We start from the raw sequence: 16,193 nt of genomic DNA, 5'->3' as shown, positions 1-16,193 counted from the left end.
AACATGCCTTTAACCACTCAGCCTTATGAATGACCCGTTAAAAAATGTATGCTGCTTTAAAATATTTTCCTTTCAAAAAATTATATGACATATAAACATGACAAATACCTGAAATATTGTAATCATTGAACAAAGGATTGAAGAGATAATCAAAATTTAGCTTAGATCTTCTACATTTCGAGAATTAACTTTGTATGATAAAACCTGCAAGGTTTAACGTTGAATCCTTTCAGATGCCTAGGTCCAGTACATAAGATTGAACTGGCCGGGCCGTGAAGATTAAGGCATTGAATCTCGAAGTTCTTTTGTAACCACGGTATTTCGGAATGTGAAAATGACAATCCCGGGATTTGTTAAGATCATCCAGAGACTCACTTTTTTTCAAAAATAATTATTTGAGGAAAGCCACCTCTCCAGGCAGATGCGCGTCACTCTAGCTCAATTTCGCTCTGGATACTGTAATAGGTTCAACTCTGACATCAACCTCGACATACCCAATGTATGCCCTGCTTCTAACGTGTCCCTACATGACAAAACCAACTTTTCAATTGCAGTCTGAAACCAATGCCTCTAAGACCCTTGCCTCTTTGACCCAACCCTGTTGAAACAGGAAGTTTCCTCGAACTACCGTTAGAGGATATTGTGTAGGAATATAAAAAGGAAAGGGAGAACAAATTTTCTGGCTGGCCGCTGTGATAATGTTAACATTTGTGTTCCGAAGAAATAGTTTAAGATATTCAATACATAGTTTGTTTAAACGAACAAACATTTTATTAGAAACTGATTCGCATTCTTCTTAATTTAATTTCTTACATAATTATTTCGTGATTAAAAACATAAACACTGATTATGTACTTTCATACTTCTTTATGAATCTCCACTTAAATATGTGAAAACTCTGTTACATCTCCACATAAGTGGGCATAGTCATAACACCACAATTATTCTTACGTGCCGACATCAAAATGTAACCATCATTACCCCAATACGTGGACCAAGAATTTTTAACCAACCAATAGTCTTCGCCATTTATTGTACCATAGCCGACAGCCAACACTGCATGATCCAATTCATCCAAGCCATTTTTACATGTTGGTTCATAGTACACGCCATGTGAATAGAAACTGAATGTGCGTGGTGAAGCATCAATCGCCACCGAGAGTGGTCCATGCTTAAGCATTGCAATCTTAAAAGCATTCGAATCGCCTGACGTAACATTCACGAATCCGGTAATTGGTGCGACGAGCGTGAGATTATTGGTATGACAGTAACCGTCTTGACCCAAATAGGGGCCATAAGCCTCCTCTGTTGGTACACCGCCCATTTTCATCATCCATTGATAGGCGCGAAAATCTTCACCACCATCACAGCCGTTATTACCATATTGCCATGAGCAATCGATGAGCGCTTGCTGTGATAGACGTACTAGATTGCCGCCGTTTTTCAGGAAATATGCGCCCTCGATGTGTCCAATGGTTCCAAAAGACCAGCAAGAACCGCAAACGGATTGATCTGTGTGAGTGAGGGAGAAATAGGAAATATGATATAGACCATGGTTCAACTATATGGTTGGCTCATCTGTACAATAACAAAATATGTCTGTTCAAATTGTCAAAATCTGTGTATTGGTGTTGGTACGAATGGTATGGAATGGAAACTTAAAACTTAGCATTTTTTGTATGTGTAAGAAAATGTTGCCAATGTGTTGGTTTCATTTAGAGTTTGCCATCTCCTTTTGACAATCCCATCGACCATGCATTGAAATAAATAAAATCAGGTGATGGGATGAGCCAACCATATAATTGAACCATGATATAGACAAAATTGTAAGTTTCACAATGTGACAATTTTGTTGCAAAAGCTATCTCAGAGAATAAAAATTTATTAGTAATCAAGCTTTTATTAAAAAAAAAAATAAAAAATAAATATAAGGCGCGAAAACCTCCGAAGAGATCTAAGGCCGAGCTTCTCTTCCAATTTTCGTCGTGCTCCTATTGATTTTCCCTACAAATTGGCCGGACGGGACCTACATGTTTTATTCCGACTCCGAACGGCAGATGAGTTTTCACTGTGAGCTTTTCATGGCAGAAGTACAACCGGAGCGCTTGCCAAACACTGCTGAGGGGCGACCGCGCTTAGAAAAAATTTCTTCTAATTGAAAAACCTTATTTCTAAAATTTTCGTGTTACATTGCCCGGGGTGTGAACCCAGGCATACGGTGTGGTAGGTGGAGCACGCTACCATCACACCAGCTTTTATTAAAGCTCTAGCAAAATATTGCCTACATTTGTTTAGCAGAAATTCTATTAGTTTACGTATGTACAAATATTTTGCGACAAAATTTTCAAAAAATGTTTGCAAGATCTCGAATCAACTCTCTAAAATTTGACATGCTAAAAGTTCTCACTAAATATAAACTAATCGTTCGTTTTTGGAAAGCTTCATTAAAGAAGAGGCTGTCATCAAACTTTCTTAGTGCGCTTTTGAGAGCTTTAAGAAGTTTTATGAAAGCTCGTGGAAAAAGCTTTACGTATCTTGCAGATTAAACTAAGTTGGAATTCTAATAAAAAGATGATAAAAAAATTTTAAGGACTACCTTTCCATAAATGAAACAAAAAATATAAGGCAATTTTTCCTTTAATACAGACATAGTCTTGTTGAATTTTGACTAAAAAACTTTAACAATAACTTTTGTAAAAGAATTTTGGGACTTAAAACTATAAAGAGCGCAATCTTTCAAATTAAGGCAAACCATGTACTTGGGATTAACTAATTGATTATTTAAAATTTAAACACGCGCTCTACCTTTATAATTTTAAATCTGAAAATCCTTTTCCTTTTATTGTTAAAGTTTTTTAGCCAAAATTCAACAAGACTATGTCTGTATTAAAGGAAAAATTACCTTCTATTTTTTGGTTCATTTATATAAAGGTAGTCCTTAAGATTTTTTTATCATCTTTTTATTTTGAATATTTTAGTACTGCCTACAAAATGGCAATTGCAACTTTGATTAGTAATTTAAGTAATTCCTAAGTGAAAATTCTTATCTTTATTTATTTGTTCAAAATACCAAGATTTAAGAGAATTAGTGGAAATTTCGCTGACAACACTGGCGAAAATAACAGAATTCCACCTCGCATCATAACAAGAGAATTCCACCTCGTTTGTCAGCTACTTAATTTGCACAGCTGAAAATCGTGGCGAAATTCGCATACGCCTGAAAGTCTAAAAGAATCGTGGTGAAAGTCGCGTACGCCTAAGTATGCAATGACGTGCATTGAGTTGGGCCTTCAACGAGGTGGAATTATACAATGCAACACTCAGGAGGCTAGCCACGAAGGTATGGTCTAATCTTCTAAATAACTCGACTTTTGCGTTACATAGCTCACATTTTTTGATCAAACTTTGCACTGTCACCGAGTTTTAAACTATAATTCAGGTTTCAAGTCTCTAGATGTCCAGGAAGTTAGTTTAAAACGATTGCAAGACTCCCAATTTAAAACTAGTTTTCTCAATATCTCGATCCATGCACCACCTAGCGAATTTTTTTGAAAAATCTTGCATTCTCACCGGGTTCTGACTTACGGCCCAAGTTTCATGTCTCTAGCTCATCGGGTAGTTACTCGAAAATCGATCGCAAGATTCCGCCCGTTTTTAAAGAATTTGCAGTTATCTTGACTAGCGCGCGACCTAGCGGAACTTTGTTTTCTATAAGTTGTATTGTCACCAGGCCTCTAACTACGTGCTAAGTTACAAGTCGCTAGGTAACCGGGAAGTTAGTTAAAAATGGATTGAAAGATTCCCAAATTAAAATTAATTTTCCTAATATCTCGATCCATGCGCCACCTAGCGAATTTTTTTGGATCAAATATTGCATTTTCACCGGGTTCTGACTCACGGCCCAAGTTTCAAGTCTCTAGCTTACAGCTTTTAAATAAAATATAGCATTGTCACCTGGTTCTGATATACGGCTCAAGTTTCATTTCTCCAGGTCACCGGGAAGTTCCTCAAAAATCGATTGCAAGATTCCCCTCGTTTTTCAAGGATTTGTAGTTATCTCACTTAGCGTTCCACCTAGCGGAATTTTGTTTTCTGTATATTGTATTGTCGCCAAGCCTCGAACTGTGTCCAAGTTTCAAGTCTCTAGGTCAACGGGAAGTTAGTTAAAAATGGATTGAAATATTCCCAAATCAAAATTCATTTTCTTAATATCTCGATCCATGCGCCACCTAGCGATTTTTTTTTTGGATCAAATATTGCATTGTCACCGGGTTCTGACTCACGGCCCAAGTTTCAAATCTCTAGCTCACCGGGAAGTTACTTAAAAATGGATCGCAAGATTCCCTGCGTTTTTTCAGGGATTTTCGTTTATCTCGATTCGTCTGCCACCTGGCGGCATTTTGTTTTCCACGAATGTTAGTGCCATCGACTCGCAAACTATGTGCTAAGTTTCAAGTCTCTGGATCACCGAGAAGTTAGTTAATAGCCGATCGCAAAATTGTCATTTTAAATTAAATTTTCTGTATATCTCGATCCGTGCACCACCTAGCGGATTTTTTTTTCACTTGCATTGTAACGTCTCTCAGATCTGAACTATATTCTAAGTATCAAGTGTTTAGCTCGACGGGAAGTTACCCAAAAGACTTTTCCATGGGTCAAACATTCGTATGGAAATGAGGGGACAAACATGAAAGCGACTTAATATAAAGGTAAAAAATAAAAATAAAAAATGGATGTCGCTTTCAAGCGGAGCTTTCACTAAAGTACTTTTTTCGAAAATAATATAGCTTCCAAAAATAGTTACGGATAGTTGTTCGATAAACACGTTGTGAGATTGCAGGAAATAATTCGAAAGCACACATATCGCGAGCTTTCATGCAATAATAATATAGCTCTCTGTTTGCTTAAAAAAATATTGCGAAAGCAAGCTAGAGCTCGAATTTTTGTAAATATTATGCCTCAACTTCATTTAGGCATGCATTACAAGCTTTTATACATGGATGAAATGAAAGCTCTATCTTATGACAAGCTTTCATGAGATCAAAATATTAAATGCATGGTTTTTGAAGTTATTTCGGAAAGAATAGAGAGTATACTCACCCTTAACCGGTGTTACTGCGCCATACAAACGCCAATCATACTGATCGGGCAGATCATCCTTCAACTTATCAACATTATATGGGAATGGTTTGCCGGTATTGAATACACCAGATGATTTATAGCCACGCCTTGCGCGCAATTCCTCATCCGTCTTATCAGCCAAATGATTTACAGCCAAACTGTAACTCAAACGCGCACGATTCTTCGAATTTATGAAACGTAAATTTTGTCTAAAAATATTCTTGCGATATTCATGTTCATCGGCAGTCTTATATTTGATGCCATGTTTGTGCTTGAAATGGTCGAAAGCATGCTCGACATGATGTTCAACAGCAGGATGAACAAATTCTTGCATGGGATTAAAAGTGGCGTAGTGTCCAACGCCTGGACCTGGGAAGGCTACACAAACCATGCCTGTGCGCAAATAAATCAAAAAGAATCAATACTTAAGTAAACGACTTTTTTTTAATAAAGTAAACTCACTATCATCCAATTCGAAGACTTCATTTGGTATATCATCCTTTTCATAGCTATCATAATCCAAAAAGTAATGATCGAAATGTGAACCCAACAGCGAATTGTAACCGCGCATCTCATAACGCACCGGTATGGGTTGACGTGCAGCTGGATAATGTGGTGATTTCTTATAGCGCACCCATAAAGTGTAGACATTACGTTTCTGTCCGATTACTTCCTCCAAACGAAATTTATCGCAAGTAAAACCAAGAAAGTTTTCAGTTCCCAGAAGTGTGAAGTTCTTAGCGTCCGGTAAAATAGTTTGTATGGTTACATGATTTTCTTCGGTTCCATTCAATTGTAAACAGGTCATTTTATTCAGCTCTTGATCGGTGGTCACCGGTGCTATTTTGAGTGATGTGCCATAAGGCATAATACCAGCCAGCTGATAGGTCTTAACCATACCACCGTAGTAGTCGATGCGCGAACGTCTTGTTAGCTTATCATACCAGGCGTAAAAGGGTTCTGCAATTTCAGCATATGGAATGTAAAGTGTACCCTTGGCTATGTAAGTCTCATCCCATTTTGGCGGTTTGGTGGCAAGAACTGAAAATCAAGTTGAGAGAATGTATGTAGGTGAAAGATATTGTAACAAATTTTGGGGAATTCCGCGAATTCCAAATCTTCTGCTAACATTCGAATCGCTAAACTGTTGAATAAATAACTCCAATATTAAATAATGCAAAATGGTCTTTATTAGACTACTTTGAGAGTACTTCACAATAACACTTATACTTCACAACCAATAGCGTGCTTAAATCAAAACTGATTAGTCATGCCTCAGCTTGCGCTGCTTTTATACTCTCGGTTTCCTCGTTCACCCATTTGTCCTAAGGTCTAGTAATTTCGCGAACTTCATGCTTGGTTATCAGCCATATACATGTATATTTGTAGTTTTTAGCCATATGTGTGTGTATGCATGAGTACTACTTCGACTGATGATTACATGTGTTTGTGAGTATCTCTTCGTTGCCTTGTATGTATGTGTGTAAATAATGATTGATTTGTTTACGTACATACGAGTGGCTGCTTATTATCACTTACTTACTTACTTACTTAATTGGCGCTTAACCGTCTAAACGGTTATGGCCGTCCAACAAGGCGCGCCAGTCGCTCCTTCGCTCCGCCAACCGGCGCCAATTGGTCACACCAAGGGAGTTTAAATCGTTTTCCACCTGGTCCTTCCAACGGAGTGGGGGCCGCCCTCTACCTCTGCTTCCATAGGCGGGTTCCGATAGAAACACTTTCTTGGCCGGAGCATCATCTTTCATTCGCATAACATGGCCTAGCCAGCGCAGCCGCTGCGTTTTAATTCGCTGGACTATGTTGATGTCTGCGTATAGCTCGTACAGCCCATCATTAAATCTTCTTCGGTACTCGCCATCGCCAACGCGTAGAGGTCCATAAATCTTTCGAAGAACTTTTATTATCACTTAGTGATGCTAATATTCGTCACAATATTATAGAGGTCATAGAGCGAAGGTTCAAATATTGCATGAGTTCAAAATCAATGAGCCGGTGGGAAGGCAATGTTAGTCGGGTTTATTTCGACTCTTAACTATGAAGGACGAAGATGCTCTTTCGCTTCCCAAGGCAGTCGGTTCTATGTACCGGAGCGACTCGGGATTTTTCCCGACCAAGGACTGTCATTTCAGTGTGACCCCATTTAATTTGTTTCGTCCCTCCCACAAATTGTCATCCTCCCAGCAGCTCCTTGCAGCAGGACTGCTCCATATTCTCTTACTCCGGGAAGGCATCGAATCCAATCCGGGTCCGTCTCCTGACCCCGGTCCTGAGAAATGGTTTTGCTGCATCTGCCGGAAAAGAATCTTTTTAGGACGGTCATACTCTGTTCAGTGTGTCTCGGGCAAGGGATGGTTGCATCGGACAGGTTGTTCTGGGCTTGATCCCAAAACCCGACGTCCACGTAACTTTTATAAATCTTTTGTGGCTCCTTGCTGTTCACGCCCAAGGGCGTCCCGTAGTCTACGCCTAAGCGCCCCCACTACCTTCCAGCAGCCCCGCTGCTCAGCAAGCCACAACAAGTACCCGCTGCTGCTCGCGCCCCACGGCGCCAACAACTCAAACAGCTGATACCACTCATAACTACTACCTTCGTAGTAGAGTTGGTAGCAATGCTGAGCATCAGCCCCTGCCCCCGTCTTCTCCCCCCCTCTTTTCCGGCAGAAATCGTGCAGGTCAGGGAAACAGACTCTTAGTCCCTACCTCCGTTTGCACCGTCTGCCAGCACAGAATATATAGGTTTGCGACATCCGCCCAATGCAGCTCCTGCCTTGGGTGTTGCCACTTCCCTAGATGTTCTGGTCTCCGCGACGGCAACCCCCCGACGGGTTTCATCGCGCAAACCCAAATCATCTGGGTACCCCAATGCTTGCCCAAGGACGCCCAGTCCCAGGGCCACAACAGCAATTGCGTCCTGGCCTTCCACAACCCAGGCGTAGTCACCCGTCACTTACCCCCCGAGTGACGGCGTCTCCCCTTATGCACTTCAGAATTCTGCTGTTAAATTGTAATGGACTAACTGGGAAGATTACGGAGATAGTCGATTTCATGAAGCGGCACAACATCCGCATTGCTGCGATTCAAGAGACTAAACTCACAGCAAGATCTGCATTGCAGACCTGCTCTGGGTATAATGTCCACAGGAAAGACCGCGAGAGCGGAAATGGAGGCACTTTCATAAACTTCAAAAAAGGAAAGTGGGAAGAATATAAATCCTTTACAGACAACCGCTTTGCTGCCCTCCCTATCCCGACTGATGCCCGCCAAGGGGAGCGTGCCTTCCGTAAGGTCATTGAATCCGCCTCGGCACATTTCATTCCCGCCGGGAGAATTCCCGAAATCCGGCCCACTTCCCGGCGGAGGCAGCAAACTTAGCGAGAGAACGTGACTTTATAAGACAGCTTGATCCAGGCGACCCCCAAATAAGGGATATAAACCAACGCATCAGATTGCTTGTGGATGAATACAAGCGGGCGAAATGGGAGGAGCACCTAAGAGGTTGTAACCTCTCTACCGGTGTGGGTAAACTTTGGTCCACCGTAAAGTCCCTATCGAATCCGACTAAGCACAAAGACAAAGTTTCCATCGCCTTTGGCGACAAAGTGCTGTCGGAAAAATGCGCGAGCGCTTTCTGCCGACAATATATAATGCATCCTACGGTCGACAAAGATAGACGGAGAGCCAATAGACACGCACATAAACACAAATTCAGCGTCACCAATCACCATCACCGCTAAAGAGGTTGAGGACGCCATTGGTCGTGCTAAACCATCCAAAGCAGTGGGCCCAGACGGCATAGCCATGCCGATGCTTAAAAGCCTAGGGAAAGAGGGTTTCAAATATTTAGCGCATGTCTTCAACCTGTCTCTTTCCACCTTTGTCATACCTGAGAAATGGAAAATGGCCAAGGTGGTCCCGCTACTAAAGCCTGGGAAACCAGCTAACATAAGTGAGTCGTATCGTCCGATATCTCTCCTATCGCCAGTGGCAAAGACGCTTGGAGCAATTTTGCTCCCTTATTTCCAAGCAAATTTGCAGCTAGACCCTCATCAGCATGGCTTCAGAAAACTCCATAGCACTACCACCGCGCTAAATGCTATTAGCACCCAGATAAATTGCGGTTTAAATCAATACCCCCACCATAGAACAGTACCCGTAGCGCTAGACCTATCAAAAGCTTTTGATACGGTCAACCATGGCTCGTTACTGCAAGACCTGGAAGGGTCTACCCTTCCCCCATGTCTTAAAAGGTGGACCGCAAATTATCTGAGTGGTCGGCAGGCATCGGTGCAATTCAGAAACGAAACATTAAAACCAAGGATAATTAAACAAGGGGTGCCACAGGGTGGTGTCCTATCCCCACTTTTGTTTAATTTCTACATATCTAAGCTACCTTCACCACCGGAAGGAGTCACAATTGTTTCCTACGCCGATGACTGCACAATAATGGCCAAAGGCCCAGGCCCAAAGATCGATGCGCTATGCAATAAAATAAACGGATACCTCCCTGATCTCTCCAGTTTTTTCGCCTCGCGAAACCTGGCATTATCACCGACTAAATCTTCCGCGACCTTATTTACCACATGGACGTCCCAAATGTCGGCCATTTTGAACATCCACGTCGATGGCACTACGCTACCGACTGTCCTACACCCCAAAATCTTGGGTGTGACGTTTGATCAGGATCTACATTTTGGTGAGCACGCAGCCGCAATTGTTCCGAGAATTCAGAGCCGTAACAAAATCCTCAAATCCCTCGCTGGCAGTACTTGGGGAAAAGATAAAGAAACGCTCATGACTACATACAAAGCAATTAGCCAGCCGATTACGTGCTACGCGTCACCCATATGGTCGCCAAGCCTAAAAATCACCCACTGGAAGAAACTACAGGCCTGCCAAAATACTGCTCTCAGAATCGCCACGGGCTGTCTTCTTATGTCCCCAGAACATAATCTACATAATGAGGCGAGAATACTCCCCATCAGGGAGAGAAATGAGATGCTGACCAAACAGTTCCTGTTGAATACCCAGAAACCTGGGCATCCCAACAGACATCTGGTTGATGAACCAGCACCGCCTAGGGGCTTAAGGAGTCATCTCTGTAAACATTTTGAGGACATACGGCACCTGAGAACCCAGCCGTATGAAGCGAAAAAACACAAGCAGGTCCTTGGTGAACTCCATAAACAGGCGTCGGACCTTTATGTCGGGAATTGCCCGGTGAATCCAGTACTTAACGAAAATTATCCAAAACTCGCTGAAGAGGAACGCATACTTCCCAGGGAAACGCGTGTCACTCTTGCTCAACTTCGTTCTGGATACTGTAACAGGTTAAACTCTTACCTATCCAGAATCAACCCCGACATACAAAATGTATGCCCCGCTTGCAATGTGTCCCCACATGACACCAACCATCTCTTTAATTGTAATGTGGAACCGACGCCTCTAACACCCCTTTCCTTATGGTCCACCCATGTTGAAACGGCAAGTTTCCTTGGACTCCCGTTAGAGGATATTGATGACAATTTGTGATCGGTCGCGGCTACTAGGTGGGGCGAGCATTGCTACAACAACAACAAGATGCTCTTTCTTGATAAAAGGAAAATCACATCGGCCTATTAGGAAAGCAGGGAGGAAGCGTTGAAGCTGTGGCAAGACCGCTGAGAAAATGAGCAACGATGTGCTGGTGGAATCAACAGGGCGAAGAGAGTCTGAGGTAGATATAATTCAGAGACAAAGAAATAAAACGGGGAATGGTTACGTAGTAGTTACGAGCTCCTCGAGGCACCTCTTAACATACATTTCTCTTGGGTAGATGATGCGGTTGGGCTGGAAAACAACATCGATATTCCATATAAGAAGCTAAAACTACAGGAATGGGTGACAAATAGAAAACATATTGAGCGTTAAAAACGTTGCCAAATTTACACCGGGTTCAGTGGAATATTCCCTACCATTGCCAGGTTTTCAAAAATGTTTCGAAAAAGGTGATAATGCATGGTTTTCATTCTATTGAAGTACATCCCACCTCGACGAGATGGATCGGCTGCGTATTGAGCTGCAGGAACCATAACTTCAGTGATCAAAAGTGGCAATTGCCTGGAAACAATTAAGATCGGGAGATGCGGGTTGCATATGACCGGGCATCTGATCTGCGTTGACCGGCAATGCGGAGACTACCAATTTGGTCTTGTTAATAAAGAGGTATTACATCCCGATTCGGGATTCAAGGGGTTGTGTAGAGCAATATATAGCTTCTCCAACCCAATTGTCAACCTCACCTTCGAGCGGCGAATCCCGTTTCACTAACAGACGAGGCTCTGGCGACCCCAAGCTCCTCATGGAACTTGGGGGTGGGGAGGGAGGGATGGCCTGAAGGTTCAATGTGGCCATATAAATCGTTCCCGAGATGGTCGAGCCAGCACCTTAATGGTGATGTGTTACCGGAGCGTATCGGATCTGTATCCGACAAAGGACCATCACATCGATAACACTCCCCAAAGCCTTCGGGGAGTAACCTAATCGCTACAACAACAACAACAACAACAACATCCCGATTCGGACTAGTTCTAAACTTTGAGTGGTAAATCTCCAGAAAGAAACACAGCACAATAACTAGAAGTCATTCTTGACAGCAATTTGTTATAGTAGCTCTATGTGGAGGAGCTAGTGAAGGAGTTGCAGGAACAATACTTCAGTAATCATAAGTGGCAATTGCCAGGAAACAATTAAGAGCGGGCGATTCGAGTTGTACATGCCTGGGCATCTAATGTGGGTTGACCGGCTATGCGGACACTACAAATCTGGTCTTGTTAGCCAAGAGGTTTTAGCTTCCATATTGGACTAGGTCTAAGCTTTGAGGGGTTAATCTGTAGAGAAAAATATAACACACAGTATCTAGGAATCATTCTAGACAGCAAGATGTCGTAGTAGCTCACTTTGAAGGATAGAGTAAAGAAACGCTCCACGGTGCCGGAAGAATGCTGGCTTGTACATGGGGCGTTGTTGTTGTTGTAGCGATAAGGTTATTCTCCGAATGCTTTGGGGAGTGTTATCGATGTGATGGTCCTTTGTCGGATACAGATCCGGTACGCTCCGGTAACAAGGCAACATTAAGGTGCTAGCCCGACCATCTCGGGAACGATTTATATGGCCACATTAAACCTTCAGGCCATCCCTCCCTCCCAACCCCCAAGTTCCATGAGGAGCTTGGGCTCACCAGAGCCTCGTCTGTTAGTGAAACAGGATTCGCCCCGGATAGGTGAGGTTGACAATTGGGTTTGGAGAAGCTATATATTGCGCTGGCAACCTGGAGGGTTGCGCTACACAGCCCTTGGATTTGGTATTTTGGTCGCCTCTTACGACAGGCATACCTACCGCGGGTAAATTCTGAGACCCTAATCCGCTGGGGGGGGGGGGGGGGTATCGCCGTCCTTCTCACATTGGATATTTACAGCGATTGTGAAGACTTTCCTGTACTAAGAAGTCTTTGTTTGATACACAGTTCCACAAGAAAAAACAAGAAACTAGAGCGGGTATGGAGATTGCCAATTATCACTACAATGGAAGCTTTCGAAACCACCCAGACAAAAAAACTTTTTGTACACCTTTGGTTCTAGTGGTTATAATGGCTCGGGGCAGCATATATTTCCTTGGTGTCATTGCACTGGTCAGGTTAAGGCTACAGCCACTCGTAGTGACATGATTTTCCGATCTAAAATAATCAGGTAGAATAGGTCTTAGATAACTTCTAGTGCCAAGCGTAGATAGTTATTTTATAGCCAAGGCTGTGGTTTTTGACAGGGGCTTCAGTTTGTTTCGTAACAAACTTCTGGTAACACTTTGGACATAATCACTCTAAGTGAATGACCAGTTCAACCAACCTTCAACATGTTGGCACTACCTGATCTTAAAGTGCTGAGACGAAAGCTTTCAGCCCGAAAGTTCTGTGAGGAAAAACGTTAAGCAGCTCAACTTAGGTTGACCAGAATTGTTCGATACGGTTTAATCTACATCCATACATACGCAAATATGTGTCTGTGTTTACCGCTTATTAGACGGAAATCGAAAAAAAAGTACAAAATCAGCTAAAGAAATGGCGGATCAACTAAACAATAACAAAAATTAACCGCAATATTGAGAAGAAAACCAAATCGGTAAAATTTATTAAAAAGTTATGCGTTTTATGCGTGGTATGATGAGTTATAACAACAATACTTAAATCGAATATGAGAGAAGCCACTTGCCTCCAAATGTAAAATGGAAAAAAATATTAAAATATTATTAAAACAACGCAAAATCAGATTAAATTTAATTTCATTGAATTAATTAAATTCACTTACCGTCCACACTCAGCCCGCAAAACACAACCACCAACAAAATCACAGCGAAACGCATTCTGTCTACGCTAATCGAAACCCCAACTGGTTGGTTTCTCACAAAGAACTTTTTGCAATAATTTTTATTGCTATTTCACAGCCGATTCTTTTGCTATTTATACAGTTTATGAGTTCCAGCTAAAAGCAGTAATATTTTATATTTTGCAAAACAGATTTTTTTACCTTATTAAACTAAAAGTTACGTGTTCTATCGACCGCTGTGAGCGGTTAACTAACTACAAGCTACGCTCAACTCAAATGCCCTCAAAACCTGCATGAGAAAATAGAATTTGTGTTGAGTGCCGGATATTCTGTATAGCAAAGCAATGATACTCATGCGATTATGTACATTTGTGCACTTACCCAGCGAACCAGCAGACACCGCAAGGCGAACTAAGAGGGCTTCCGAAACAGTGTGCTGACTCTAGAAGGAAGTCTCTCAAATGAGTATATTTATTTATTTATTAGTCTACAATTTACTTAAAATATGTAGTATATGCGATATAAATAACATATTTATTCTACAAATTTATAAGTAGGATAGATTGTTTTGCATCAATTCTTATACGTATGCCCAAGCAGACAGCCGTCGTGAGGATTTCTGAAGGACGAGAATTGCTCAGAAAGGAACTGTGTGCCCATTAGGGAGCCGACGTGAAGCGCTCATAAAGGAGCTCATGAGGGAGCTGTTTGCCCAGTAGGGGACTCTCGTGAGATGTAATGTATGTTGTAGATGACGCAGTGACCAGTATGTTTTTTAATGTATTTATTAGGCGTATGATCTTATCACACTTTTATGTGTTTTGATTTGCCTGTGCTTGCATTAGATAAGCATTTTCTAATTTAGGTTAAATAGTATACTTTTCTTTATTAAGAAAGACGAGTCTGAAATATCGAAATTGATATAGTGCTTGTTGAAATCCAGACACAAAAATCGAAAAGCTTCGTGCATTTCAAAATTAGATCTGCATGTAGTCAGGAAGAGTTGTTAAAAATGTCTTGATGGCCTCATAGGGCCATTAATCTCACTAAGTAAAAATGGGCTATTCGCAATCCCTCCCAATAATTTCACCATGAACCAAAGACCCAACATTTGCTTTTGTGACGTAAGGGTTCATAAATTCTTTTGACCATCGTTTAATGAAAGCTAACACACCTCTAGATCGAGTAACACAAGTTTCAATATGATATTTGAAGTCTAGCTTGAGGTCCATTGTAACACCGAGATCGATGAAGCTAGTAACTTGCTCAAGGTGGTAGTCACCTATCGAATAATTATGTACCTGATATGATTTTCTAGTAAAACTCATGAATTTGCATTTGTTTAGGTTGGGCCTTGCACCATTGAACTAAGCTATCTAAAGAACTTTACATCATCGGCGTTAGTAAAGCATCGAGAATGCGTTCCACTAATGCGCTAAGTGTGCCAGTGGAAAGAGCTTGCTTCCATATTCTTATAGAGAAAGGACTCACAGTTCTTTCCGTACCTCAGATTTTAAGGGAGTGTTCCCATAGGACCTATAAATAGAAGAAACACTCGGATTGATTTGAAAGTAGTACTTATGGTTTGGTTACCAGGTAAACATTTTTGTGGTGGAAATTTGATGAAATTTTCAGACGCGGTAAATAGATTTATGAACAATGGCTACTCCAGCGCTTAAATTAAGAATGCGTAAATTAAGAATGCGTCCCTAGAAAGGTAGATTTTATCCCCGTCTGTTAACTTCACAACTCATATACCCCCGAGAGGAGTGGGATAAAGAACCTTATCTGGGGCAGAGATTTGGTGAAGTTGTTTGCAGATGGATTGAAGATTGATCGGAAGCTGAATGCTATTCAAGGCGTAATGTTTTGGGAGGTTTGTTATTTACTCGGACAATGAGGCGGCTAATAAAGCACTTTGACTAAAAACTGTGCAATATGGTCGGCGCTATGAGCTACTTTTTGATAAATATTAGTTGGATGCCAAGTTATAGCGACATCTCTGGCAATTCTCATGAGTATATCTTAGTCCTAGCAGGTACATGCGAACCGCACATGAATCTTAGTAGTGACTTTGGACCACAGCTAGCCACTTGCAGTCGAGCGAACCTACTACGTTTTCCTAAGGCCCATTTTTTCAATTGTAATTAGAGGGTTGGAAGGACGTTGTGCTATTGGAACTCGGGGATGCAGCTCAGTATTTTGGTCAACCCACACTGATTTTGTTGCTTGGAAAGCAAATCACAGAACTAATAAATATTCCACCCTTCCGGCTGAAATGCATGCAGTCGAAATTTGCGGTTGGAAATGCCTGGGACGGAATTTTTACTCGAAGCGCAAGTATATGACTTGAGACAGTAAAGGAGGCTTTCACAATAACATGGAAGCCTGATGACCTGAAATTCAGAAAGCATGACTTACTAAATTGATTTCAACGTATAAGGTAAATCAGAGTGGCATTCTCTGCCTGTTTCTACGAATGTGTTAATTCAGCAAAACAGAGACTTAGCTATTCAGTTGGCGTGACTGCTAATACGTTTGAGATATAAAGCCTGAGTAGGAAAAAAAAAATCCAAAAACATCAATAGGCAAAAAGTTCGATAGAAGAAGATTGGAGGGTACTACGACCTAATAATCTAAAAAAGCTGCTTCCTGAAAACTTTAAAGGAAAATGTTACATTCCAAAACGAGCAC

General features: G+C 41.6%; 1 protein-coding gene across 1 annotated transcript; it reads right to left on the bottom strand.

Annotated features, from left to right (window-relative positions):
• Positions 1 to 736: 736 nt before the first annotated feature.
• On the bottom strand, positions 737 to 13,771 carry CtsK1 (C1 family peptidase 26-29-p). The gene is made up of 4 exons (XM_067791327.1): positions 13,482 to 13,771; positions 5,584 to 6,162; positions 5,101 to 5,514; positions 737 to 1,512 (listed from the first exon to the last, which is right to left on the bottom strand). The coding sequence occupies exons 1-4, from the start codon at positions 13,534 to 13,536 to the stop codon at positions 902 to 904; spliced, it is 1,659 nt and encodes a 552-aa protein (XP_067647428.1). The 5' UTR covers positions 13,537 to 13,771; the 3' UTR covers positions 737 to 901.
• Positions 13,772 to 16,193: the final 2,422 nt, after the last annotated feature.

Source organism: Eurosta solidaginis, chromosome 5 (assembly GCF_040869045.1).
Source record: "Eurosta solidaginis isolate ZX-2024a chromosome 5, ASM4086904v1, whole genome shotgun sequence".
NCBI classification, from domain to species: Eukaryota; Metazoa; Arthropoda; class Insecta; order Diptera; family Tephritidae; genus Eurosta; species Eurosta solidaginis.
Note: the sequence above shows the minus strand (reverse complement) of the source record. Positions and strands in the feature narration are given on the sequence as shown.

Coding starts and splice junctions, on each gene's coding strand:
- CtsK1 (XM_067791327.1), bottom strand. CDS start 13,536: ATGCGTTTCGCTGTGATTTTGTTGGTGGTTGTGTTTTGCGGGCTGAGT. Junction 6,163..13,481: donor TTGCGGGCTGAGTGTGGACG/GTAAGTGAATTT, acceptor CTTGATTTTCAG/TTCTTGCCACCAAACCGCCA. Junction 1,513..5,100: donor CGCAGTAACACCGGTTAAGG/GTGAGTATACTC, acceptor TCACTCACACAG/ATCAATCCGTTTGCGGTTCT.